The following is a 26,807-nucleotide window of genomic DNA, read 5'->3' as shown; positions in this document are numbered from 1 at the left end:
TGGGGTATGACCTATCAGCACTTCAGTCTGACAGGAAAGGGGGGGGGGGAGAGGGTGATGAGAGAGAATCAGGCAAAAAAAAAGGGAGATAAGAAAAAAAAAAAGTCTCCTCTTTAAAACTGTCACTTAGATGTGCTCTGCTGCTGATAATGTACTGCTGTAAGATCTTAATAATTCCAGCAGGGGTCAGTGTTTTGATGCAGCTATATGGGGAAGTTCTTAAGATGCCTGCACTGTATTATATAGAAGGAGCAGTGAACAGGATATAGTATGAATTTAACCCTTTTCCTTTTTATTATTAAACTTGTGTGCTTAATGTAACTGTGGGGGTTGGCTTTCAGGTAACTGTTCCTCCGCTTTCCACTTATTTTAGCTATCCAGCAGCGGTGCGGTTATTTTGGCTTCTAGCTCTTCTCTAATACTTCAGAGCCGTCAGAGTAGCTGTGCAGGAGGCAAGAAGCATTAAGGCAGCTCAATGTGCACACTTATATCTGTATCTAGCTTGCACTATGTCTTCAAATGTGAGCCCCTGTGTTCCACTTCTCCCTCCACCTCACGCTAGCCCACAGCTTCCCAGTCAGGCGTCCGCTACAGAACTCACCCCCACCTTCTCTTCCGGTTTCTGTTTGTGATGGCCCCGGGCAATGGCGCTATTTCGCGCCTTTTTACCGCCTTCCAACTCCACTTCTCCCAGGTGAGCAACTCACCGGGGTTTTCTTGATTGTCCGCTCTGTCTGTTTATAGCGCAGGTAGGAAGGAGTGAAGAATCTCCGGTCTCCGGTGCAGTATGTAGACAGCTGCAGGATCCGTTAAGGTAGTTCTTGTTATTTGTTTGCTGGGGCAGAAGTCTCTTATCCGCCTGGTTCCTCAGGTCTCTCCCCGCTCAAAAATGTCAATAGCTGTTTAAAATATGTGCAATAAAGCACTTTTATTATGTAAAAAGAACCAACTTTAGTGAGAGCTCAGCCACAGCACGTCTGCTTCCTTTGCTAGGCTAGCTCCGCCTCCCGGAATGTACTCTTTAAAGGGACAGTCAAGTCAAAAATAAACTTTCATGATTTAAATAGGACATGCAATTTTAAACAACTTTCCAATTTACTTTTATTACCAATTTTGCTTTGTTCTATTGGTATTCTTAGTTGAAAGCTAAACTTAGGATGTTCATATGCTAATTTCTTAGACCTTGAAGGCCGCCTCTAATCTGAAAGCATTTAACAGTTTTTCACCACTAGAGGGCGTTAGTTCATGTGTTTCATATAGATAACATTGAGCTCAGGCACATGAAGCTCCTAGGAGTGAGCACTGATTGGCTAAAAATGCAAGTCTGTCAAAAGAACTGAAAATAACGGGGCAGTTTGCATAGCCTTAAATATAAGGTAATTACAGAGGTAAAACGTGTATTATTATAAATGGATTATCTACCTTTTTAAACAACAACAATTCTGGTGTTGACTGTCCCTTTAAATCAATTTTACCATATATCATTTATTTCCAATAAAGACTCAGCACAGTATGTATGTATGTATGTATGTATCTCTATGTTAAAGCACTTTGCATGGCTTTTTTTCTATAACACTCGAGACCTTAATATCCTTGAACCCTTATAACTTTTTTTTTTTTTTTTTATCTTTTAATAATATAAAAGTACACGACAATTTACAATACTGTACACGCAGGGAAATGTACAATCCAAACATTGTAACTCGTCAACTAATCTCATAAATAGTAAATAGTTTTAAACATCAGAGTTAATACCGAATGCCTAGACAGTTAGACACCTTCCATGTGAAACCAAGAAGGCCACTCTTGGACCTAAATTAATAGAATGTGTAAAGGAAGGTTTAATGAAGAAAGGAGACCACTTTTGGGTCTCATTATGTGGACCTCAGATTTTATTTTTATCTTCCTATAATATAGCTGTTAGGATAAGCATCTTGAAAAAGTTATAGATGGCACCAAATAGCTTATAGACTAATTTGCTTAAGTAGCTTAATATCTAGGAGATATTGCATCAATAAACTAGGCGTAGAGGGTCACTCTTGGACCCTTAATGAATATATATATGAATATCAAATATAAAAGGCCATTATCAGCTGCGGAGGGAGTATAAGCTATAGAGGCATGAGAAACCCCTCTGAGCAGTGGAAGTAGGCATGGATAGCAACTCTAAATAATTAAATACGTTTATCAGCTCATGGGGCTGAATGAGCAAGATCATAATTAGGTACCTATAGGTCACACTAAATACAGTTATACAGGTACTTTATGAGCATTGTAACCTTCTTGAATAAGTTTAATACTATAGAACTTTAAACAGCAATTAACCGAACATCTAGCCAACATGCCTCAAACATGGGTTAAAATATAGAAATACATAATATTCCAGCTGAGATGAAAGTGATCTATAGGGCATTAGGCTATCTATTTAAATATTACCCATATTACTCATAATCATTGTGTCTAGAGCACATATCCCTTCATAACATTTCTATATTCTCAATTTACCCATGGTATAGGGTTGGTCATACATCTGTACGTATGAATCTAAACTTTTCCTAACAACTCTAGATCAAACATTTTAAATCCTTCCTAAAACTATACAAATGTGCCACTCCAGCCGTGGGCGGCACACTACCAGAGTCTAAATAGCTGTGTTCTGTGAATTGCGTAATGTTGTTCCTATATTTACTGCCCTGTTAACTGAAAAGCTATTCTAGACATATTTAGAGACTTGGTATATTATGGCTACATTTACTGTACATAATTGAGCACAACAAACATTGAGAACGTAAGATTAGGGAACCCTCCGGAGCAAGTACAACCCACATGATAGTCAATCAGGAGCGCCATGAAACAAGGTGTTCTCTGCAAACCCGTGTAATAGTTCGTGGGCAGTAAAGCATCCGTGAAAGTTCACTACTCACCCCCAGCCACTGTCCATATGTAAAAATAACAAATAGAGCAGTACAACCGCAGCAAAAATAAAAAAAAGTAGATGTCCAAACAAGTTGCTATGTGTTGGCAGTGTCCATTAGTAACCCACAGAGGGTTTTAGCCGATTCTGGTGCGGTAGGAAGGCAAAATCTCGGCTGCCTGCAGTCCCTGTTTCAGCCATCTGGGTCCAAGACAGTGCCAATGACAAGTATACCCAGTGAATGAACGTACATGTAAAGCTAGTATAGGTGTCGCATCTATATGGACTATGCTCCAGTAATGTAGGAGATCATTTTTCTCAAACTCTGTCAGAGTATTCAGGTCTGCAGACAACGTAGGAGTGTCCGTATCTCTCGGGTTTACAGCCTTAGGGTCAAGTTCAGTGAGGACTCCCTTAATGTATATATAGCTCCCTCTCTTGGGTTCCAATGCAGCTCAATGTGAATAGCGCAAGTTTGCAGGGTTACTGTGTGGCCCTTCTGAAAAGGGATTAGTAATCACGCAGGGGGCTGGAGTTTTAGTCATCCTCCCTGGCAGATCCACACATAGGTCTATCTTCTCCCTGTAGTCCCTCTCCGGAACATAATCATTTCCCTCAATGTGAAATATGGATGTACTCACACGGCGCATTATGAGCTCCGAAAGGCAATGTTCAAGAGCTGTAAAATGTTCAGTAATCAGCTCCGTTACTGCCTTCTCCCATTTTTCAACTGTCTCCATTGTAAGCTCAGTCATTTGTTTAGGCTCAAACGTAGTGGTTCTTGTTTCACTATAAAACAGAGTGTGCTTCACTATGAGCTTGTAACCCAGAAGTCTGGGGGGGTACTGTGCGGCTGCCCCAACTCCGTTGTTCCTCACCAAAAGAATAGGCCTTTCAGACCACGCTGCTTATAAGTTCTTTAGATGGTTAAGAAGTTGAGCCGAAGACCATAGGTCAGGTACAAAGTTTAGGAATATTTTCCTGAGTCTTTCAAACTTTCTGTGATATAAAGCTACTAAGGAAATAATAACATAATATTGAAAATATAATATAAAGTCAGGAGCTCTTCAAAAACATGTCCTGCCGCTTCGGCTGTAGGCTCTGCCCCCCGAACCCTTATAACTTTTTAATGCAATTTTTTTAAAATAATTTATTAGACAATGTTATTATCAATGTAACTGTAATTTTAAAGGTATTTTTGTCTTGCGTAACAGTTAACCAGAGCTCTGAAGTCACGCTAACTTGACACACTTTTCATATTTAATAAAGCATTTAGCTGTGTGTGTACTATTAATATTTCACATGCCAATGTTCTTCACATAGGGTATTTTTCTCTAAGTATTTATAAATAGATATTCCTAAATATATCTGTATATATCTATACTTATAGTAAATCCTATATATATATATATATATATATATATATATATATATATATATATATATATATATACTAGTCCTAAAGCCCGTTCACGCGGGCCATTTTTTGCAGTACAGCAGTCCCACCCCTTGTGCTCTCTCCCTCCCCCTCTCTTTTGCTCTCTCCCCCCTCTCTTTTGCTCTCTCTCTCCCCCTCTTATTTGAGCTCTCTCTCCCTCTCTTTTGCGCTCTCTCTCCCCCCTCTCTTTTGCGCTCTCTCTCTCCCCCTCTTTTTTGTGCTCTCTCTCTCCCCTCTCTTTTGCGCTCTCCCCCCTCTCTTTTGCGCTCTCTCCCCCCTCTCTTCTGTGCTGTCTCTCCCCCTCTCTTTTGTGCTCTCCCCCTCTCTTTTGCACTCTCTTTCTCTCCCCCCCTCTTTTGCGCTCTCTCTCCCCCCTCTCGTTTGCGCTCTCTCTCCCCCCTCTCGTTTGCGCTCTCTCCCCTCTCTTTTGCGCTCTCCCCCCTCTCTTTTGTGCACTCTCCCCCTCTCTTTTGCTGTCTCTCTCTCTCTCTCTCTCTCTTTATCCCCCCTCTTCTGCTCTCTCTCCCCCTCTCTTTTGAGCTCTCTCCCCCCTCTCTTTTGCGCTCTCCCCCCTCTCTTTTGTGCTCTCTCCCCCCTCCCTTTTGCGCTCTCTCTCCCCCTCTCTTTTGCGCTCTCTCCCCTTCTCTTTTGCGCTCTCTCTCTCCCCCTCTCTTTTGAGCTCTCTCTCCCCCCTCTCTTTTGCGCTCTCTCTCTCCCCTCTCTTTTGCGCTCTCTCTCTCCCCCCTCTCTTTTGCACTCTCTCTCTCCCCCTCTCTTTTGCGCTCTCTCTCTCCCCCTCTATTTTACGCTCTCTCCCCCCCTCTCTCTCCCCTCTCTTTTGCGCTCTCTCTCTCCCCCTCTCTTTTGCGCTCTCTCTCTCCCCCTTTTTTGCGCTCTCTCTCCCCCCTTTCTTTTGCGCTCTCTCTCCCCCCTCCCTTTTGTGCTCTCTCTCTTCCCCCTCTCTTTTGCGCTCTCTCCCCCTCTCTTTTGCACTCTCTCTCTCCCCCTCTCTTTTGAGCTCTCTCTCTCCCCCCTCTCTTTTGCGCTCTCTCTCTCCCCCTGTCTTTTGCGCTCTCTCTCTCCCCCCTCTCTTTTGCACTCTCTCTCTCCCCCTCTCTTTTGCGCTCTCTCTCTCTCCCCTTCTATTTTACGCTCTCTCCCCGCCTCTCTCTCCCCTCTCTTTTGAGCTCTCTCTCCCCCCTCTCTTTTGCGCTCTCTCCCTTCTTTTTTGCGCTGTCTCTCCCCCTCTTTTGCGCTCTCTCTCTCCCCCTCTCTTTTGCGCTCACTCTCCCCCATCTCTTTTGCACTCTCTCTCTCCCCCTCTCTTTTGCGCTCTCTCTCTCCCCCTCTATTTTACGCTCTCTCCTCTTTTGCGCTCTCTCTCCCCCTCTCTTTTGTGCTCTCTCTCTCTCCCCTCTCTTTTGCGCGCTCCCCCCTCTCTTTTGCGCTCCATCCCCCCTCTCTGTTGCCCTATCTCTCCCCCTCTCTTTTGCGCTCTCCCCTCTCTCTTTTGCGCTCTCTTTCTCTCCCCCTCTTTTGCGCTCTCTCTCTCTCCCCCTTCTCTTTTGCACTCTCTCTCCTCCTCTCTTTGGCGCTCTCTCTCCCCCCTCTCTTTTGCGCTCTCCCCCCCTCTCTTTTGTGCACTCTCCCCCTCTCTTTTGCTGTCTCTCTCCCTCTCTTTATCCCCCCTCTTCTGCTCTCTCTCCCCCTCTCTTTTGAGCTCTCCCCCCTCTCTTTTGTGCTCTCTCTCTCCCCCCTCCCTTTTGCGCTCTCTCTCTCCCCCCTCTCTTTTGCGCTCTCTCCCCCTCTCTTTTGAGCTCTCTCTCTCCCCCCTCTCTTTTGGTCTCTCTCTCTCTCCCCCTCTCTTTTGCGCTCTCTATCTCTCTCTCCCCCCTCTCTTTTGCACTCTCCCCCTCTCTTTTGCACTCTCTCTCTCCCCCTCTATTTTACGCTCTCTCCCCCCTCTCTCTCCCCTCTCTTTTGTGCTCTCTATCCCCCCTCTCTTTTGTGTTCTGTCTCTCTCCCCCTCTCTTTTGTGCTCTCTCTCCCCTCTCTTTTGCGCTCTCCCCCTCTCTTTTGCGCTCTCTCCCCCCTCTTTTTTGCGCTCTCTTTCTCTCCCCCCCTCTTTTGCTCTCTCTCTCTCCCCCCTCACTTTTGCGCTCTCTCTCCCCTATCTTTTGCACTCTTTCTCCCCCCTCACTTTTGCGCTCTCTCTCCCCCCTATCTTTTGCACTCTTTCTCCCCCCTCTCTTTTGCGCTCTCCCCCTCTCTTTTGTGCACTCTCCCCCTCTCTTTTGCTGTCTCTTTCCCTCTCTTTATCCCCCTCTTCTGCTCTCTCTCCTCCTCTCTTTTGAGCTCTCTCCCCCCTCTCTTTTGCACTCTCCCCCCTCTCTTTTGCACTCTCTCTCCCCCCTCTCTTTTGAGCTCTCTCTCTCCCCCCTCTCTTTTGTGCCCCTCTCTTTTGTGCTCTCTCTCTCCCCCTCTCTTTTGCACTCTCTCTCTCCCCCCTCTCTTTTGTGCTCTCTCTCTCCCCCTCTCTTTTGCACTCTCTCTCTCCCCCCTTTCTTTTGCGCTCTCTCTCCCCCCTTTCTTTTGCACTCTCTCTCCCCCCTTTCTTTTGCGCTCTCTCTCCCCCCTCTCTTTTGCGCTCTCTCCCCCCTCTCTTTTGCGGTCCCTCCCCTCTTTTTTGCGCTTTCTCTCCCCCCTCTTTTGCACTCTCTCTCTCCCCCTCTCTTTTGCGCTCTCCCTCCCCCCTCTGTTTTTCGCTCTCTCCCACCCTCTTTTGCACTCTCTCTCTCCCCCCTCTCTTTTGCGCTCTCTCTCTCTCCCACCCTCTTTTGCGCTCTCTCTCTCCCCCCTCTCTTTTGCGCTCTCTCCCCCTCTCTTTTGCGCTCTCTCTCCCCTTTCTTTTGCGCTCTCACTCTCCCCCCTTTCTTTTGCGCTCTCTCTCCATACTCACTTTTGCGCTCTCTCCCCTCTTTTTTGCGCTCTCTCTCTCTCCCCTCTTTTGCGCTCTCTCTCTCCCCCTCTCTTTTGCGCTCTATCTCCCCCCTCTGTTTTGCGCTCTCTCCCACCCTCTTTTGCGCTCTCTCTCTCCCCCCTCTCTTTTGCTCTCTCTCTCCCCCCTCTCTCTCTCCCTCCCTCCCCCCTCTCTCTCCCTCCCCCCCTCTCTCTCTCTCCCTCCCCCTCTCCCCCTCTCTCTCTCTCCCTCCCCCTCTCCCCCCTCTCTCTCTCCCCTCTCTTTTTATCTCTCCCCCTCTCTATCTCTTCCCCTTTATCTTGAGAGCGACCGTGCCCGACCACGCCCCCTTTAAGCCCAACCATGCCCCCTTCACGTCCGGCCATGCCCCCGATCACGCACGGTCACGCCCACCACTGCCGCAGATCAGGTAGGGATCGCAAAGGCCAGGTGTGTTTGTCCTCGTGCTGTCTCTACTGCGCATGACAGCTTCGGACAAACACACTTGGCCTTTTATAGTATAGGATATATATATATATATCTATATATATATATAAGTATATATATATATAGGTATAGATATATATTGTACCAAAATACCATCAGATATATGTAGAAATATGTATTAATGAATAAATAGAACATATTCTAGTATGTGAAGAACATTGGAATGTGAAATAGTCATATTTTCATGCTGGGTTAGTGTACATGAGAATATGTGATCGGGTTTGCTCGCGAGTAGGGTGTTTTCTCCCACTTTTTTGCAACATTGACCTGGGGAATAAGTGAACGTGCACGCGATATTGTAAGTTAGGCTTTTTGCGCTCCTTGGTTTAGCACACACAACCAAAAACAGTTTACTTTCAACTCATAATACAAGCCCAACCAGAGGAGTGCAAAAGGCCGAACTTCTAGCGGAATTAATGCCTGAGCGGTAGCATTAATTAGCGCTCCACTTGTAATCTGGCCCAATACGTTTGAAAGACAAAGGAGGAAAGAATATGCCGGAAATTGAGAGGATTTTGATTCTCAAGTATGTAAGTATGTGTATAAGGCTGAGTTCCTTATTTTCAAAACATTGTCAGACCCACAAGAAATTGCCTTTTTTGACCACACCTATCTTGCAGTCCAAGGTTTGGTGATATATTTTAAAAAAAGTTTGCTGAAACTCTGTCTCTACCAACATAGCAACTCTGCAATCTTGGTGTGTGTGTGTGTGGGGGGGGGGTTGTATTCCAAGTATGTGTACACATTATACACTGTGTGTTTGCTAAACAAATATTGGTTTTGGTGTTGTAACACTTATTATGCATTTGTAAATTAAGTTTCACTGTAAAGTCACTAGATTTCTCAAAATGGAAATTCTAGCCACTTAAAGGAACACTAAACCCAAAAAATGTATTTCATGATTCAAGTAGAGAATACAATTTTAAACATCATTCCAATTTACTTCTATTATCTAATTTGCTTCATGTTTTAGATATATTTTGTTTAAGAAATAGCAATGCACATGGGAAAGCCAATCACACAAGGAATCTATGTGCAGCTACCAATCAGCAGCTTCTGAGCCTATCTAGATATGATTTTCAGCAAAGAATATCAAAAGAATGAAGCAAAATAGATAATTGAAGTAAATTAGAAAGTTGTTTAAAATTGCATGATCTTTCTAAATCGTGAGAGAAAAATTTGGGTTTCATGTCCCTTTAAAGGTGGCTAGACTGATATGGCTGAAAAGGTACTTCCAAGATGGAGGACAGTGTTTTGAATATTAGAAACTCAAGGCAATATTTTCCCATTAAAATACAAGTTACTCTCTTGAAATGCCCATTAAACTCCCACAGAACGCCTATATATTAATAACATGTTCATTACAGTGCTTTTGCATTATTATAAGTATAAGACATTCAGAACCTTGAGACTATTAGCAATAAAGAAATACAACTAGAAAGTCGTCACTACTGTCTTCTATGAAATATTAATATCACAAAATCTTCTTCCTAAAAAAAGATAACTTGCCAAAGCAAAAAATAAGATTTTTAAGAACACACTTAACTACATATTCTTGCATTAAACATTAAAATACATATAAATAAAACATTGTATAAATATGTACAATATACCCACAATCTCCCAGCTTCTGTCAGCGTATTATGAATGTCCAATTTCAATCCCATGACAGATCCCTTTTGAATATATTGCCACATTGTGGATGTTTCGATCATCGAGGGCTAAGTATGAAATATGTTGGGTGTATGGTGTGATATGCCGCAGGTGATGGCAATTTTGCATGATATAGAGCAGCTGCATGTAATTTAAAGACTGAGACTCAGAGTGTGCAGGTGGACAAATGTGAATGGTGAAAAGTTTTGGTTAATAGGCAGAAGGATGTGGCATGAATGGCAGTGCATAGGGATTTGAATAAAGAAATACGTATTATCACAATGTAATAGGTGGTTGTAAATGAACCTGAGATAAGCACCCAAAGTGTGATCCAATAAAGACCTCAAATATTGGAAAATTAATTACTGCAAAAAAGGAGGGTTTCAGGTGCGCTCAGAATACTTAAAATGTACTCTGTGCTTAAATCTTAGTTAAACCTCATAATGCCCAGCGGTATATGCTATATGTTTTATTTAGTTAAATTAATATGGTTACTCTGTCATTCAGTGGAGTTCATAGAAACCAAATAGCCAAAATCAGATAAAAACAGATGACAATCAGCTCTTCATTTAAAATAATCTTTACTAATATTTCATCCTAAAATTGGTATATAAAAATATTCTAAGACAAGATTGTATCTATACAAATCACGATCAAGGGGTCGATCCGATAAAAATCGTCGCCCGCAAAAGCCGGCGACGCCAATATTTGCGCTGGTTTGGTATAACATATACGGCGTAACCTAGAAGTTACGCCCGTATATTTCTGCCGTCGCCCGTAGTTTTTTGGGCCATAGGCAGGTATACCAAACCAGCGCAGTTTGGTATCCAATATGCAGCGTAAGGACTTACGTGGCGAAAATGGAGAAAACTTACTCCATTTTCACCTCGCCACAAAAAGCAGCCGTAAGAAGCCTTACGCTGACTATTGGAGCCCCGTAACTCCCTAAACTAACTAGAAAATAAACCTAACACCTAACGCATGCGCAATGTCTATCTACCTGTCATCCGCGATCTGCTAAATAAAACCTAACACCTAACGCATGCGCAATGTCTATCTACCTGTCAACCGCGATCCCCCCCCCCCCGAAATCCCTAATAAAGTTATTAACCCCTAAACCACCGCTCCCGGACCCCGCCGCCATCTACATAAACTAACCCCCTACTGTGAGCCCCTAAAACCGCCGCAATCTACCTTATCTATCCCCTAATCTGACCCCTAAAACCGCCGCCACCTATATAAAAATTATTAACCCCTAATCTAATCCCCCTATACCGCCGCCACCTATATTAATATTATTAACCCCTAATGTAAGCCCCTTACACCGCCGCCATCTATATTAAAATTATTAACCCCTAATTTAATCTACCTACCCCGCCGCCAGCTATATTATCTATATTAACCCTAAGTATATTATAGTTAATATAGTTATTACATTATATATATTAACTATATTAACCCTAATTATATTAGGGTTAATATAGTTAATATAGTTACTATAGTATTTATATTAACTATATTAACTCTATCTAACCCTAACACCCCTAACTAAATTTATATTAAATTAATCTAATTCATATTATAAACTAAAATATTCCTCTTTAAATCTAAATACTTACCTATAAAATAAACCCTAAGATAGCTACAATATAATTAATAATTACATTGTAGATATGTTAGGGTTAATATTTATTTTACAGGTAAATTGTTAATTATTTTAACTAGGTCTAATAGCTATTAAATAGTTATTAACTATTTAATAGCTACCTAGTTAAAATAATTACCCAATTACCTGTAAAATAAATCCTAACCTAAGTTACAAATACACCTACACTATCAAGAAATTAAATAAACTACAAATATCTATCTAAAAATACAATTAAATTAACTAAACTAAATTACAAAAACAAACAAACACTAAATTACAAAAAATAAAAAAAAGATTACAAGATTTTTAAGCTAATTACACCTATTCTAAGCCCCCTAATAAAATAATAAAGCCCCCCAAAATAAAAAAATTCCCTGCCCTATTCTAAATTAAAAAAAGTTCAAAGCTCTTTACCTTACCAGCCCTTAAAAGGGCCTTTTGTGGGGTATGCCCCAAAGAATTCAGCTCTTTTGCATTTAAAAACATATACAATCCCCCTCCCCCATTACAACCCACCACCCACATACCCCTATTCTAAACCCACCCAAACCCCCCTTAAAAAAGCCTAACACTACCCCCCTGAAGATCTCCCTACCTTGTCTTCACCACACCGGGCCGAACTCCTCATCCGATCCGGGCGATGTCTTGCTCCAAGCGGCAAAGAAGAATTCTTCCTCCGGCGACGTCTTCCTCCAAGCGGCAGCAAAGTCTTCATCCTTCCGGCGGCATCTTCAATCTTCTTTCTTTGCTGCGCCGCCGCGGAGCATCCATCCCGGCCGACGACTGAACGACGAATGAGGTACCTTTAAATGACGTCATCCAAGATGGCGTCCGCCGAATTCCGATTGGCTGATAGGATTCTATCAGCCAATCGGAATTAAGTTAGAAAAATCTGATTGGCTGATTGAATCAGCCAATCAGATTCAAGTTCAATCCGATTGGCTGAACCAATCAGCCAATCGGATTGAACTTGAATCTGATTGGCTGATTCAATCAGCCAATCAGATTTTTCTAACTTAATTTCGATTGGCTGATAGAATCCTATCAGCCAATCGGAATTCGGCGGACACCATCTTGGATGACGTCATTTAAAGGTACCTCATTCGTCGTTCAGTCGTCGGCCGGGATGGATGCTCCGCGGCGGCGGAGCGAAGAAAGAAGATTGAAGATGCCGCCGGAAGGATGAAGACTTTGCTGCCGCTTGGAGGAAGACGTCGCCGGAGGAAGAATTCTTCTTTGCCGCTTGGAGGAAGACGTCGCCGGAGGAAGAATTCTTCTTTGCCGCTTGGAGGAAGACGTCGCCGGAGGAAGAATTCTTCTTTGCCGCTTGGAGCAAGACATCGCCCGGATCGGATGAGGAGTTCGGCCCGGTGTGGTGAAGACAAGGTAGGGAGATCTTCAGGGGGGTAGTGTTAGGCTTTTTTAAGGGGGGTTTGGGTGGGTTTAGAATAGGGGTATGTGGGTGGTGGGTTGTAATGGGGGGGGGGATTGTATATGTTTTTAAATGCAAAAGAGCTGAATTCTTTGGGGCATGCCCCACAAAAGGCCCTTTTAAGGGCTGGTAAGGTAAAGAGCTTTGAACTTTTCTTAATTTAGAATAGGGCAGGGAATTTTTTTATTTTGGGGGGCTTTATTATTTTATTAGGGGGCTTAGAATAGGTGTAATTAGCTTAAAAATCTTGTAATCTTTTTTTTATTTTTTGTAATTTAGTGTTTGGTTTTTTTTGTAATTTAGTTTAGTTAATTTAATTGTATTTTTAGATAGATATTTGTAGTTTATTTAATTTCTTGATAGTGTAGGTGTATTTGTAACTTAGGTTAGGATTTATTTTACAGGTAATTGGGTAATTATTTTAACTAGGTAGCTATTAAATAGTTAATAACTATTTAATAGCTATTAGACCTATTTAAAATAATTAACAATTTACCTGTAAAATAAATATTAACCCTAACATATCTACAATGTAATTATTAATTATATTGTAGCTATCTTAGGGTTTATTTTATAGGTAAGTATTTAGATTTAAAGAGGAATATTTTAGTTTATAATATGAATTAGATTAATTTAATATAAATTTAGTTAGGGGTGTTAGGGTTAGATAGAGTTAATATAGTTAATATAAATACTATAGTAACTATATTAACCCTAATATAATTAGGGTTAATATAGTTAATATATATATAATGTAATACCTATATTAACTATAATATACTTAGGGTTAATATAGATAACATAGCTGGCGGCGGGGTAGGTAGATTAAATTAGGGGTTAATTATTTTAATAGAGATGGCGGCGGTGTAAGGGGCTTACATTAGGGGTTAATAATATTAATATAGCTGGCGGCGGTATAGGGGGATTAGATTAGGGGTTAATAATTTTAATAGAGATGGCGGCGGTGTTAGGGGCTTACATTAGGGGTTAATAATTTTAATAGAGATGGCGGCGGTGTTAGGGGCTCACTTTAGGGGGTTATAGATTTAATATAGCTGGCGGCGGGGTACGGGAGCGACGGTTTAGGGGTTAATAACTTTATTAGGTTGCGGCGGGGTACGGGAGCGGCGGTTTAGGGGTTAATAACTTCTTTTTATTGTTAGGCTAGTGAGGGGGGATAGCGGATAGAGGGTTAGACGTGTCGGGCTATGTTTAGGAGGCGTGTTAGACAGTGCGGGTGATTTAGACTTTAGTCAGGTTTTGTAGGCGCCGGCAGTTTCTAACGTGGCGCAAGTCACTGGCTACTCCAAAAATCTGTACTTACGCAGATTTCTGGACATCGCTGGTTTGTGAGACTTGCGCCACTTTAGCAAGTGACGGCGCCACATATTAGATGGCTCGAGTTGTGAGCTGAAACTGCTGGCGACACGGGTTCCCTCACTTGCGCCGCAAACTGCGATCTATATCGGATCGCGCCCCAAATCTTAAAACAAAGCGCTTTGTGTAAAGAGTTATTTACCCGGGTTTTTATGTTGCACTATATTCATATGTTTGAGAAAATTGCTGACAACTGTCCAGATGACGTGGTGATTACCGGTAAAAGCCTATTATATTACAAAGTTTTTACAGACCATATCTGCTGTTTGAATTTGTAGCACTTCCTTGAGTGTTGGTTACGTGTTTGCCTCTGTCCTGGATCCTGTAATTGCTGTACATAGTAGTTAAAACTTCCGCGCCACACAGCGTGACCACTTGGCTTTCGGAGGGGTATCCAATCACGTTGCTCCTATGCTTACAGCTTCCGGTGTTCTGTTAAGGGACCGAACTTTTCAAAAGAGCGAACCATGTCACTTCCTGTGACGTTTCATCAGCTGTTGCTCTCATTTTGCCCCTAATGCGCATGCGTGCCAGCGTCATCACATACCTGGCCACATACGTCACTGTGAAACTATTTAGAATTGTGAAATTCTGAAACCTTTATATAGCACATGCGTGGGCTTTTCTATCACAAATGGGGGGGGGGGGTTATGGAACGATGTTTATTCAACACTGTATGTGAATTATGGTGTGAAACCGAAATAAATGTATACTTATTTAAAAATATTTATTTATATATCACCTCAAACATGGAACAATGTTTATTTGTCCCTGCATGACAAACAGCCACTCGGCTATCGGCACTGCATGTCGTAATTTAAAGTAAACATAAAGTGAAGTGCTTTGAATGCACGCCTTCTTGTTTTTATGCATTTGAGGTTATATATAAATAAATATTTTTAAATAAGTATACATTTATTTCGGTTTCACACCATAATTCACATACAGTGTTGAATAAACATCGTTCCGTAAACCCCCGCATTTGTGATAGAAAAGCCCACGCATGCGCTATAGAAAGGTTTCAGAATTTCACAATTCTAAATAGTTTCACAGTGACATATGCGGCCAGGTATGTGATGACGCTGGCACGCATGCGTATTAGGGACAAAATTAGTGAAACAGCTGATGAAACGTCACAGGAAGTGACATGGTTCGCTCTTTTGAAAAGTTCGGTCCCTTACCAGAACGCCGGTTCTCCTCTGAATGGTTCTGTGAAAGGTGTGTTTTTCCTTTTGAGTTCTGTTACGTGTTTTGACTGAATCTCCAGTCTTTCTCAAACAGCTGTTTATTCTAGTTGCAGTTATATTTTTATTTGTGTTTAATGGAAATTATATTTTCTTTATTGTAAATATAATATTTTATTAAATAAAAGAATAACGAAAAAATAGGAGTTGCCATTTTCATTGCTCAGAGGTGGATTTCCTAGTATTTCGTGCTTAATTGACCTTGTAGGTGGGATCAGATGCATAACATGTATGCATGAGGAGTGGGTGAGCAAATTTTTGGGGACCCTTTCTATTGATTAATACTATGTATATTATATCTATATAGTCTTTTGTTTCTATCATAATAAATTAATTTTATATATATAGTGCTGGGAATTATATAATTTATTTTATGGGAATGATAGTTCAGAACAAGACCAAGGTTTTTATTCCAACCTATTTATTGTCCCTAGGAAAGAGGGGACTTACAGGCATATTCTGGATTTAAATTTTTTTCTTAGGGTTTCTACTTTCAAAATGGAAACAATTCAGACTATTCGGACTATTCTACCACTTGTTCAACAGGGTCAATATATGTTCTTGATAGATTGAAGAATGTTTACCTTAATATCTCTATCCACAAAGGACATCTCCAGTTCTTAAGATTCATTTCCTAGGAAAAACACTTTCAGTTGTTGCTGTACTGTTTGGTATAGCTACAGCTCCCAGAATTTTGACAAAAGTTCTTGAAACTTTTTTTTCTTTAATGCAAGCTCAAGGTATTTTGAAGGCTTTAAGCCTGGACGATATTTTGGTTCAGGCTCCATCTTTACCTTTAGCAGTGTCTCACACCAACATGCTTCTGTTGTTTCTTCTCAAACATGGTTAGAGAATCAGTATTCCAAAGGGTTCTCTTTTTTCTCAAACCAGATTCTCTTTCCTAGTAGTCATTATAGACTCAGTAACAATGAGACTTCCTTTAACAGATCAAAGGTTATCAAAGTTACAGACCACCTGTACAAGTCAATTTCCAACCCTTTAGTAGCTCAATGCATGGAAGTTTTAGGTCTGATGATTGCAGCATCAGATTCCATTACGTTTGTTTGATTTCCCATGAAAGTACTACACTTATCTCTCTCAAAGAATCCTCTTGCATTTCAGAGCATGGCAATCATTGTTTACAATTGCAATGAAAACTAGGACATACAATATGATATATATATATATATATATATATATATATATTTTATTATTATTTTTTTATTATTATTATTTTTCATACAATATAGCACACCATGTTAAATTAGTACACAATGCTACAAATGTCCAAAGCAGAAAAACAGTGTGTGTAACACAAGAAATGGTTAGTATAATGCAGAGCCTATTCCTAATAAATGCAGATTTATTTTTTAACTGCTAAGCAATTTAAAGATATGTTTAAAATAGTTGTCTATACAAAGAAAAGTAAAGGTATATGTATGATGTTTGTTCTTAACTAGATGTCTGGACGTGCTGGAAGACGTGGTGAAGATGTAAAGGGAAATGTTTTCTTTTTCAACATTCCCTTGCCTAAAGTTAAAAAGCTTCTGAAATCTAATGTCCCCCAGCTAAAGGGTCAGTTTCCATTAAGCATAACTTTGGTCCTAAGACTTATGCTTTTGGCAGAAAAAGCAGACTACATAATGGATGCCAGAGCTAAGGTATGTTAACATAAAATGTGTACATGTGTACATGTATGTATGTGTATTCTTAATTCTGTCTAAGAGAAACTGACATAGTTAATATTATTTAAAAAATATATATATATTTCTTATCACAAAAACAACAATTTTCATACACAGTAGGCTTCCTGTTAGGTCAATGAATCTCTTGAAACCTAGAGTACAGTCTTATGCATGCACAAAAGTTTGTTTTATTTTAATAAAATAAAATATTATACCCTTTAAAGTAGATATAGCTTGAGGGAGAAGCTGATGTGCAAGTAGTAGTGAGTTCTTATGTAGTTCTCTGCTATAATATTAATAGTAATGCTTTACTTCAGAGCTATTTTACAGAGCTATTTGGGATTGCGCTTGAATGTAACGTCTAACATGCTATTTTTTATTACTAGAGCAATGAGCCTGCTAATAAGGCTCCCTGTACTATGCCATATAAGTATAGGGTACGCCAAAGTTTTGGCAAGGTTACTAGATGGTGCGTAACAATTTGTGTGAGACTGAGTGCAAGATAATGCACCCTGTGTTGTTGATTGTGATTCACTGGTAATCTAGCCCAGAATCAGCAATAAAATTAACTTAAGTTTGATTTTAGCTCAGATTTACCAGTTCTTTCAAGCTCTGAAAATAGATAATTAAGCTTTGAAGTATGTTAGAGCTTAAAGGGACAGTCTAGTCAAAATTAAAACTCATGATTCAGATAGGGCATGCAATTTTAAACAATGGGTGTCTCGAATTCCTTCCAGAAGGTAGCACCCCCAAACAAGTGGTATCCCCATGTACCTCAGCAAATTTCCGACAACATACTTAAAGAGTAACTCGATCCCCTTCACCCTGCTCAATCGGCACCCCTTTTAAGAAGGTGCTTTATTCTGGTACGGCGCTCAGTTCCGGGAGCCCAGCAAGGCTGGTGAGGTTTTGCCATCCCTCCAGCATTTACCACATCTCATTGAACAAAATACGCATTGTCATGTACAATGTAGATTATTTAAAGAATTGTAGATATCTTAAAATGTATTTATTGTTGCTTGCAATAATTTCAGACAAATATATTTGAAAATATATATTTATTTTTAAAATAATAGAAAGCATAATTAAATACTTTTTAGTCTATTGATTTATACATTACTTTAAACAATATGCATTGTACATGACTATGCATATCATTTAAACATTGCCCCCTAAGCTGCCATAACCTAATACTAACAGTAGAAGTTAAAGCTCTACACATATTTATTCAATATTTAAAATGATGCATTGTTATGTAGAATGCATATTGTTTAAATATTTGCATATACATTAAAATGTAATTAATGTTGCCTGTTGTGTTTATTATTTGTTATTAAAGACAGTAAAATTAAAATTACAGTTCTACATAATGGCATCTATAGAAAAGGGAGAAGGCGCCAACATAGCGTGATTCTGCAAATATATGCTAGATATACAATTTTGAATCAAATACACTCACATGTATTCAAGCACTCTAATGTAGTGCAAACTAAGCAAACCGGATCCTCTGAGTTGTCCGGTGAACTCTCTCCAGGTATATATGACAGGAACAACTGCAAGGAGTGTGTTTCACTCTGATGTTTGCTCTATAAATATAAGAGACAATCCCCACATAGCATAATACTGTATGAATAAAAATATTTTGCTAATAGGTGGATAAATTACACTCACTTGTGGTCTAGCACTGTAATGTAGTGCAGACAAGGCAGGCCAGAGCCTCTGAGCTGTCTGGCAAGTTCTCCTCCACGATAAAGTGAAACCAGGTGTATGGTGTATTTTATCTATGTGTTTAATAAACACTTGTTTTCAAGTTTTCCTAAGTTACTTGCTATTTTTGATTCAATTTTTTTATTCACAATAACAAACCTTTGTTGTGGTTGTTAACCACACCCTGAACTCTGCAAGCAAGCTGAAAGATACACCATACACCTGGTTTCGCTTGATTGTGGAGGATAGCTTGCCAGACAGCTCAGAGGCTCTGGCCTGCCTTGTCTGCACTACATTACAGTGCTAGACCACAAGTGAGTGTAAGTGAGTGAATCACGCTATGTTGCGCCTTCTCCCTTTTCTATAGATCTGTTTTGAAATGGATGTCCATTACCCTGAGGAGAGCAGCCTGTTAAACTCTGTGTGTTTTCAAAAACACACATTTCAATTGGACTTTTATTTAACAAATATATATTTATTTTTATTTTTCCTTTTATTTTTCCTTTTTTAATATTTGCACCTTGAAGTATATCTATATAGGTTATATTTTATATATGCATTATTGTAATTTGTATTTACACATTACATATCTACATATCACTTATTGCAATTCTGAGTAACAATTTATACCAAATATTTGTTTTCCCCAGTCATTGCAGATTGGGTAATGTTAAAGCGATAGTGCCCCTATTTACACTTTTTTTGTGTTTAATAGACACTTTGAGTATCTATTCACACCAAGCATCTGAGTCTCTACTTGTGCAGAATTGTGATAGTGCCCCTATTTACACTGTTTTGTGTTAACCTTTTTTCCAACTACATAATGGCATGCCTGTTATGTAAAAATGTTTTTAATGCTACTGACTACTGTAAAATAAATATATTAACATATATATATATATATATATATATATATATATATAATAATGTAAAGAGAAAAATAATGTAAACCCTATCCAGCACTCCCACATATAGTCTAAAATAATAATAATAAAGTAGGGGCTGCGAGTGTCTCAAAACAAACACAGATGTCAGATATGATGCAACAAAATAATTTAATTGTCAAAACATGAAACAATGTGCATAAAAGTAAATAAGGATAACAATAATCGTCATCCAAAATTACTCCTAAGCATGTATGATTCATTACCCAACATACAAACAGGGGAACTCAAGAGTCCAGTTACACAGTGCGTCCACTGAATAAATAAAGAGTAAATCTGTACTATTAAATAATTGCAGGCAATAACATGCAACAAAATAAGCACAGTCCTCCTGAAGTATACCTCTGACTAAATCCTATGAAGTTAAGTTCCTAGTGGTTATGAGCGTACTTGCAGATATTAATGACACGAAAGGGGCCAAACTTGAAACCAATAGTCCCTGTATTTAATCCCCACTAATCACTCAATACCAGAGCGAGCTGACCAAATGCCAACGGGGCTGAGTTTACCATTCAGCAGGGATTACTGGCGTCCTTCTCCATGTCAGATGTAACGCTTTATCATTACTCATTACCCAGTGTTACCTGATTACAGAGTCTCAAGGAATCTTCACCCCGTGTCTCCTCCGTGCAAGATTTGCCACCGCTCACCACAAATCCATTCGTGTCCACATGAATACGAAGTTGCATAGGAGATTAGTCAGAGGTGATCGTTGGGATAGGACGCTGTAATTCCAAACAGCTTGGAAGTCGGCAACCAGCCGATAAACAACCACTACTCGTGTTTCACCCTACATCACAGAAGGCTTCCTCAGGCACAGTGAATCGATATCCGCACTAGGGATTCAGCTCTATTTACCAAGAGCCCCGCAGGTGAATTGAAACAGCATTAATTATTGCACAAAGTAACAAAACAAAAAGACCCAAATGTAACTAAAAATAGAACAAACTAAAGTAGTAACTAGGCACTGGTTTATCAAAAACACGAAAGAAATACCAAATAAACATTATAATTACATAGGTAAACACATAGCTGCCAGATAATAATAAACAGTCTGATTAGGCATGTGTAAATAGTGTACTCAAATTATAATGACATCCATATAGAGGTTTCAAGGGGCCTATCAAATGAGCCCATAGATATCAGTATAGTAATGGAGTAAGGATCAATATATCCTGATGTGCACTTAAGGTCTGGTGGTATGTATAATATAACCACATGTACCTTACTTACTAATATAATTATCCATTACTTTAAATACTTAGAAAAGGAGCAAAGTTTAATTCTTCATTAAGTCCAAATGGTTGCAATGAATTTAAATTATATATCCATCTGCATTTTAAAAGTAAATTATCGCTGTCACCCCCTCTTTCACTGATGTCTATTAATTCTAGGCCCATGAATTTTAAATCATGTACACTGCTCTGATGTACCTCAAAGAAATGTCTCGCTACATCACTGGCCTCAATTTTCTTGTTGAGATTATCCCTTCTGTGCTCCTTCATACGTTCCCTAAACTCTCTATAGGTTTTGCCTACGTAAAATCTGGGGCAGGAGCAAAAGGCTACATAGACTACCCCCTCGCTGCGGCATGTGATATGGTCCTTTATTCTATGGGGATGACCCCTGATATCAATCATCAGCTGGCCCTTTAAGATATGTTTACACATTTTACACTTACCGCATTTGTAACAGCCATCTTTCTTTTGATGTTTCCCTAACCAATCATTATTACCTTTATAATGGCTATAAACTAATTTTCTCCAACATTGGTGTGTCCGGTCCACGGCGTCATCCTTACTTGTGGGATATTCTCTTCCCCAACAGGAAATGGCAAAGAGTCCCAGCAAAGCTGGTCACATGATCCCTCCTAGGCTCCGCCCACCCCAGTCATTCTCTTTGCCGTTGCACAGGCAACATCTCCACGGAGATGGTTAAGAGTTTTTTGGTGTTTAAATGTAGTTTTTTATTCTTCTATCAAGTGTTTGTTATTTTAAAATAGTGCTGGTATGTACTATTTACTCTGAAACAGAAAAGGATGAAGATTTCTGTTTGTAAGAGGAAGATGATTTTAGCAGACAGTTACTAAAATCGATTGCTGTTTCCACATAGGACTGTTGAGATGAAGTAACTTCAGTTGGGGGAAACAGTTAGCAGACTTTTCTGCTTAAGGTATGACTAGCCATATTTCTAACAAGACTGTGTAATGCTGGAAGGCTGTCATTTCCCCTCATGGGGACCGGTAAGCCATTTTCTTAGTCAAACAAACAGAATAAAGGGCTTATTATGGGCTAAAAAACTGGTAGACATTTTTATGGGCTAAATCGATTGCTTTATTTGTGCATATTATTCAGATTTAGGCTAACAATTGGCATTTATAATCTTGGGGAACGCTTATAAAACGGCAGGCACTGTATTGGACACCTTTTTCAGTCAGGGGGCCTTTCTAGTCATAGACTGAGCCTCATTTTCGCGCCATTAATGCACATTTGTTTTTTGAGAGCAGGGCATGCAGATGCATGTGTGAGGATCTAAGAATCTCTGAAAAAGCTTTTAGAAGGCGTCATTTGGTATCGTATTCCCCTCAGGGCTTGGTTGGGTCTTAGCAAAGACTATATCTGGGACTGTATAGGGGTTAAATTGAAAAACGGCTCCGGTTCCGTTAATTTAAGGGTTAAAGCTCTGAAATTTGGTGTGCAATACTTTTAAGGCTTTAAGACACTGTGGTGAAATTTTGGTAATTTTTGAACAATTCCTTCATACTTTTTCACATATTCAGTAATAAAGTGTTTTCTGTTTGAAATTTAAAGTGACAGTAACGGTTTTATTTTAAAACGTTTTTTGTGCTTTGTTGACAAGTTTAAGCCTGTTTAACATGTCTTTACCTTCAGATAAGCTATGTTCTATATGTATGAAAGCCAATGTGTCTCCCCATTTAAATTTATGTGATAATTGTGCCATAGCGTCCAAACAAAGTAAGGACAGTACTGCCACAAATAATGATATTGCCCAAGATGATTCCTCAAATGAGGGGAGTAAACATGATACTACATCATCTCCTTCTGTGTCTACACCAGTTTTGCCCATGCAGGAGGCCCCTAGTACATCTAGTGCGCCAATACTTATTACCATGCAACAATTAACGGCTGTTATGGATAATTCTATTGCAAACATTTTATCTAAAATGCCTATTTATCAGAGAAAGCGCGATTGCTCTGTTTTAAACACTGAAGAGCAAGAGGACGCTGATGATAACGGTTCTGACATACCCTCACACCAATCTGAAGGGGCCAGGAGGGAGGTTTTGTCTGAGGGAGAAATTTCAGATTCAGGAAAAATTTCTCATCAAGCTGAACCTGATGTTGTGACATTTAAATTTAAATTAGAACATCTCCGCGCACTGCTTAAGGAGGTGTTATCTACTCTGGATGATTGTGACAATTTGGTCATTCCAGAGAAATTATGCAAGATGGACAGGTTCCTAGAGGTTCCGGTGCCCCCCGACGCTTTTCCTATACCCAAGCGGGTGGCGGATATAGTAAATAAAGAGTGGGAAAAGCCCGGCATACCTTTTGTTCCTCCCCCTATATTTAAGAAATTATTTCCTATGGTCGACCCCAGAAAGGACTTATGGCAGACAGTCCCCAAGGTCGAGGGGGCAGTTTCTACTCTAAACAAGCGCACTACTATTCCTATCGAAGATAGTTGTGCTTTCAAAGATCCTATGGATAAAAAATTGGAAGGTTTGCTTAAAAAGATTTTTGTACAGCAAGGCTACCTTCTACAACCAATTTCATGCATTGTTCCTGTCACTACGGCAGCGTGGTTCTGGTTCGAGGAACTAGAAAAGTCGCTCAGTAGAGAAACTCCATATGAGGAGGTTATGGACAGAGTTCACACACTTAAATTGGCTAACTCTTTTATTTTAGATGCCGCTTTGAAATTAGCAAAATTAGCGGCGAAAAATTCAGGGTTTGCTATCGTGGCGCGCAGAGCGCTTTGGCTAAAGTCTTGGTCAGCGGATGTGTCATCCAGGACAAAATTGCTTAACATTCCTTTCAAAGGTAAAACTTTATTTGGACCTGATTTGAAAGAGATTATTTCAGACATCACTGGGGGAAAGGGCCACGCTCTTCCACAGGATAGGTCTTTTAAGGCTAAAAATAAGCCTAATTTTCGTCCTTTTCGCAGAAATGGACCAGCCTCTAATTCTGCATCCTCTAAGCAAGAGGGTAATGCCTCACAACCCAAACCAGCCTGGAAACCAATGCAAGGCTGGAACAAGGGTAAGCAGGCCAAGAAGCCTGCCACTGCTAACAAAACAGCATGAAGGAGTAGCCCCCGATCCGGGACCGGATCTGGTGGGGGGCAGACTCTCTCTCTTTGCTCAGGCTTGGGCAAGAGATGTTCAGGATCCTTGAGCGCTAGAAATAGTTTCTCAAGGTTATCTCCTGGAATTCAAGGAACTACCCCCAAGGGGAAGGTTCCACAAGTCTCACTTATCCTCAAACCAAATAAAGAGACAGGCATTCTTACATTGTGTAGAAGACCTGTTAAAGATGAGAGTGATACACCCAGTTCCAATAAAGGAACAAGGAATGGGATTTTATTCCAATCTGTTCATAGTTCCCAAAAAAGAGGGAACGTTCAGACCAATTTTGGATTTGAAGATCCTAAACAAATTTCTCAGGGTACCATTGTTCAAAATGGAAACTATTCGAACGATTCTACCCACCATCCAGGAAAGTCAATTTATGACTACCGTGGATCTAAAGGATGCGTACCTACATATTCCTATCCACAAAGAACATCATCAGTTCCTAAGGTTCGCTTTTTTCTGGACAAACATTACCAGTTTGTGGCTCTTCCATTCGGATTAGCCACTGCTCCAAGGATTTTCACAAAGGTGCTAGGGTCCCTTCTAGCGGTTCTAAGACCAAGGGGCATTGCAGTAGTACCTTACTTGGACGACATTCTAATACAAGCGTCGTCCCTGTCAAAAGCAAAGGCTCATACGGACATCGTTCTAGCCTTTCTCACATCTCACGGATGGAAGGTGAACAAAGAAAAGAGTTCTCTGTCCCCGTCAACAAGAGTTCCCTTCTTGGGAACAATAATAGATTCCTTAGAAATGAGGATTTTTCTGACAGAGGTCAGAAAATCAAAACTTCTAAGCTCTTGTCAAGTGCTTCATTCTGTTCCTCGTCCTTCCATAGCGCAGTGCATGGAAGTAATAGGATTGATGGTTGCAACAATGGACATAGTTCCTTTTGCACGAATTCATCTAAGACCATTACAACTGTGAATGCTCAAACAGTGGAATGGGGATTATACAGACTTGTCTCCAATGATTCAAGTAGATCAAAAGACCAGAGATTCACTCCATTGGTGGCTGACCCTGGACCATCTGTCCCAGGGAATGAGCTTCCGCAGGCCAGAGTGGGTCATTGTCACGACCGACGCCAGCCTAGTGGGCTGGGGTGCGGTCTGGGAATCCCTGAAAGCTCAGGGTCTATGGTCTCGGGAAGAGTCTCTTCTCCCGATAAACATTCTGGAACTGAGAGCGATATTCAATGCTCTCAGAGCTTGGCCTCAACTAGCAAAGGCCAAATTCATAAGGTTCCAATCAGACAACATGACGACTGTTGCTTATATCAATCATCAAGGGGGAACAAAGAGTTCCCTGGCGATGAAAGAAGTGACCAAAATAATTCAATGGGTGGAGGATCACTCCTGCCACTTGTCTGCAATCCACATCCCAGGAGTGGAAAATTGGGAAGCGGATTTTCTGAGTCGTCAGACATTTCATCCGGGGGAGTGGGAACTCCATCCGGAAATCTTTGCCCAAATAACTCAATTATGGGGCATTCCAGACATGGATCTGATGGCGTCTCGTCAGAACTTCAAGGTTCCTTGCTACGGGTCCAGATCCAGGGATCCCAAGGCGACTCTAGTAGATGCACTAGTAGCACCTTGGACTTTCAACCTAGCTTATGTATTCCCACCGTTTCCTCTCATTCCCAGGCTGGTAGCCAGGATCAATCAGGAGAGGGCCTCGGTGATCTTGATAGCTCCTGCGTGGCCACGCAGGACTTGGTATGCAGACCTGGTGAAAATGTCATCGGCTCCACCATGGAAGCTACCTTTGAGACAGGACCTTCTTGTTCAAGGTCCATTCGAACATCCAAATCTGGTCTCCCTCCAACTGACGGCTTGGAGATTGAACGCTTGATTCTATCAAAGCGTGGGTTTTCAGATTCTGTGATAGATACTCTGGTTCAGGCCAGAAAACCGGTAACTAGAAAGATTTACCATAAAATATGGAAAAGATATATCTGTTGGTGTGAATCCAAAGGATTCCCATGGAATAAGATAAAAATTCCTAAGATTCTCTCCTTTCTACAAGAAGGTTTGGAGAAAGGATTATCGGCAAGTTCTCTAAAGGGACAGATCTCTGCTTTATCTGTCTTACTACACAAAAGACTGGCAGCTGTGCCAGATGTTCAAGCATTTGTTCAGGCTCTGGTTAGGATCAAGCCTGTTTACAGACCTTTGACTCCTCCCTGGAGTCTAAATCTAGTTCTTTCAGTTCTTCAAGGGGTTCCGTTTGAACCCTTACATTCCATAGATATTAAGTTACTATCTTGGAAAGTTTTGTTTTTGGTTGCAATTTCTTCTGCTAGAAGAGTTTCAGAGTTATCTGCTCTGCAGTGTTCTCCTCCTTATCTGGTGTTCCATGCAGATAAGGTGGTTTTGCGTACTAAGCCTGGTTTTCTTCCTTAAGTTGTTTCTAACAAAAATATTAACCAGGAGATAGTTGTACCTTCTTTGTGTCCGAATCCAGTTTCAAAGAAGGAACGTTTGTTACACAATTTGGACGTTGTCCGTGCTCTAAAATTCTATTTAGAGGCTACAAAAGATTTCAGACAAACATCTTCTTTGTTTGTTGTCTATTCTGGTAAAAGGAGAGGTCAAAAAGCGACTTCTACCTCTCTTTCCTTTTGGCTTAAAAGCATCATCCGATTGGCTTATGAGACTGCCGGACGGCAGCCTCCTGAAAGAATCACAGCTCACTCCACTAGGGCTGTGGCTTCCACATGGGCCTTCAAGAACGAGGCTTCTGTTGACCAGATATGTAAGGCAGCGACTTGGTCTTCACTGCACACTTTTGCCAAATTTTACAAATTTGATACTTTTGCTTCTTCGGAGGCTATTTTTGGGAGAAAGGTTTTGCAAGCTGTGGTTCCTTCCGTTTAGGTGACCTGATTTGCTCCCTCCCTTCATCCGTGTCCTAAAGCT

At 40.6% G+C, this 26,807-nt stretch overlaps 1 protein-coding gene across 1 annotated transcript in view; it reads left to right on the top strand.

Moving 5' to 3' along the window:
* Positions 1-26,807, top strand: part of LOC128647450 (probable ATP-dependent RNA helicase DDX60) — a 728,313-nt gene that overhangs the window by 535,774 nt on the left and 165,732 nt on the right. The window contains exon 29 of the mRNA XM_053700236.1: positions 16,633-16,833. Within this exon, the coding sequence (XP_053556211.1) occupies positions 16,633-16,833 (201 nt within the window). The remainder of the gene's footprint in view (positions 1-16,632; positions 16,834-26,807) is intronic.

The sequence above is a fragment of the Bombina bombina genome, chromosome 2 (assembly GCF_027579735.1).
Source record: "Bombina bombina isolate aBomBom1 chromosome 2, aBomBom1.pri, whole genome shotgun sequence".
NCBI lineage: Eukaryota > Metazoa > Chordata > Amphibia > Anura > Bombinatoridae > Bombina > Bombina bombina.
The sequence above is the reverse complement of the archived record's forward strand: the minus strand, read 5'-3'. Positions and strand labels throughout refer to the sequence as shown.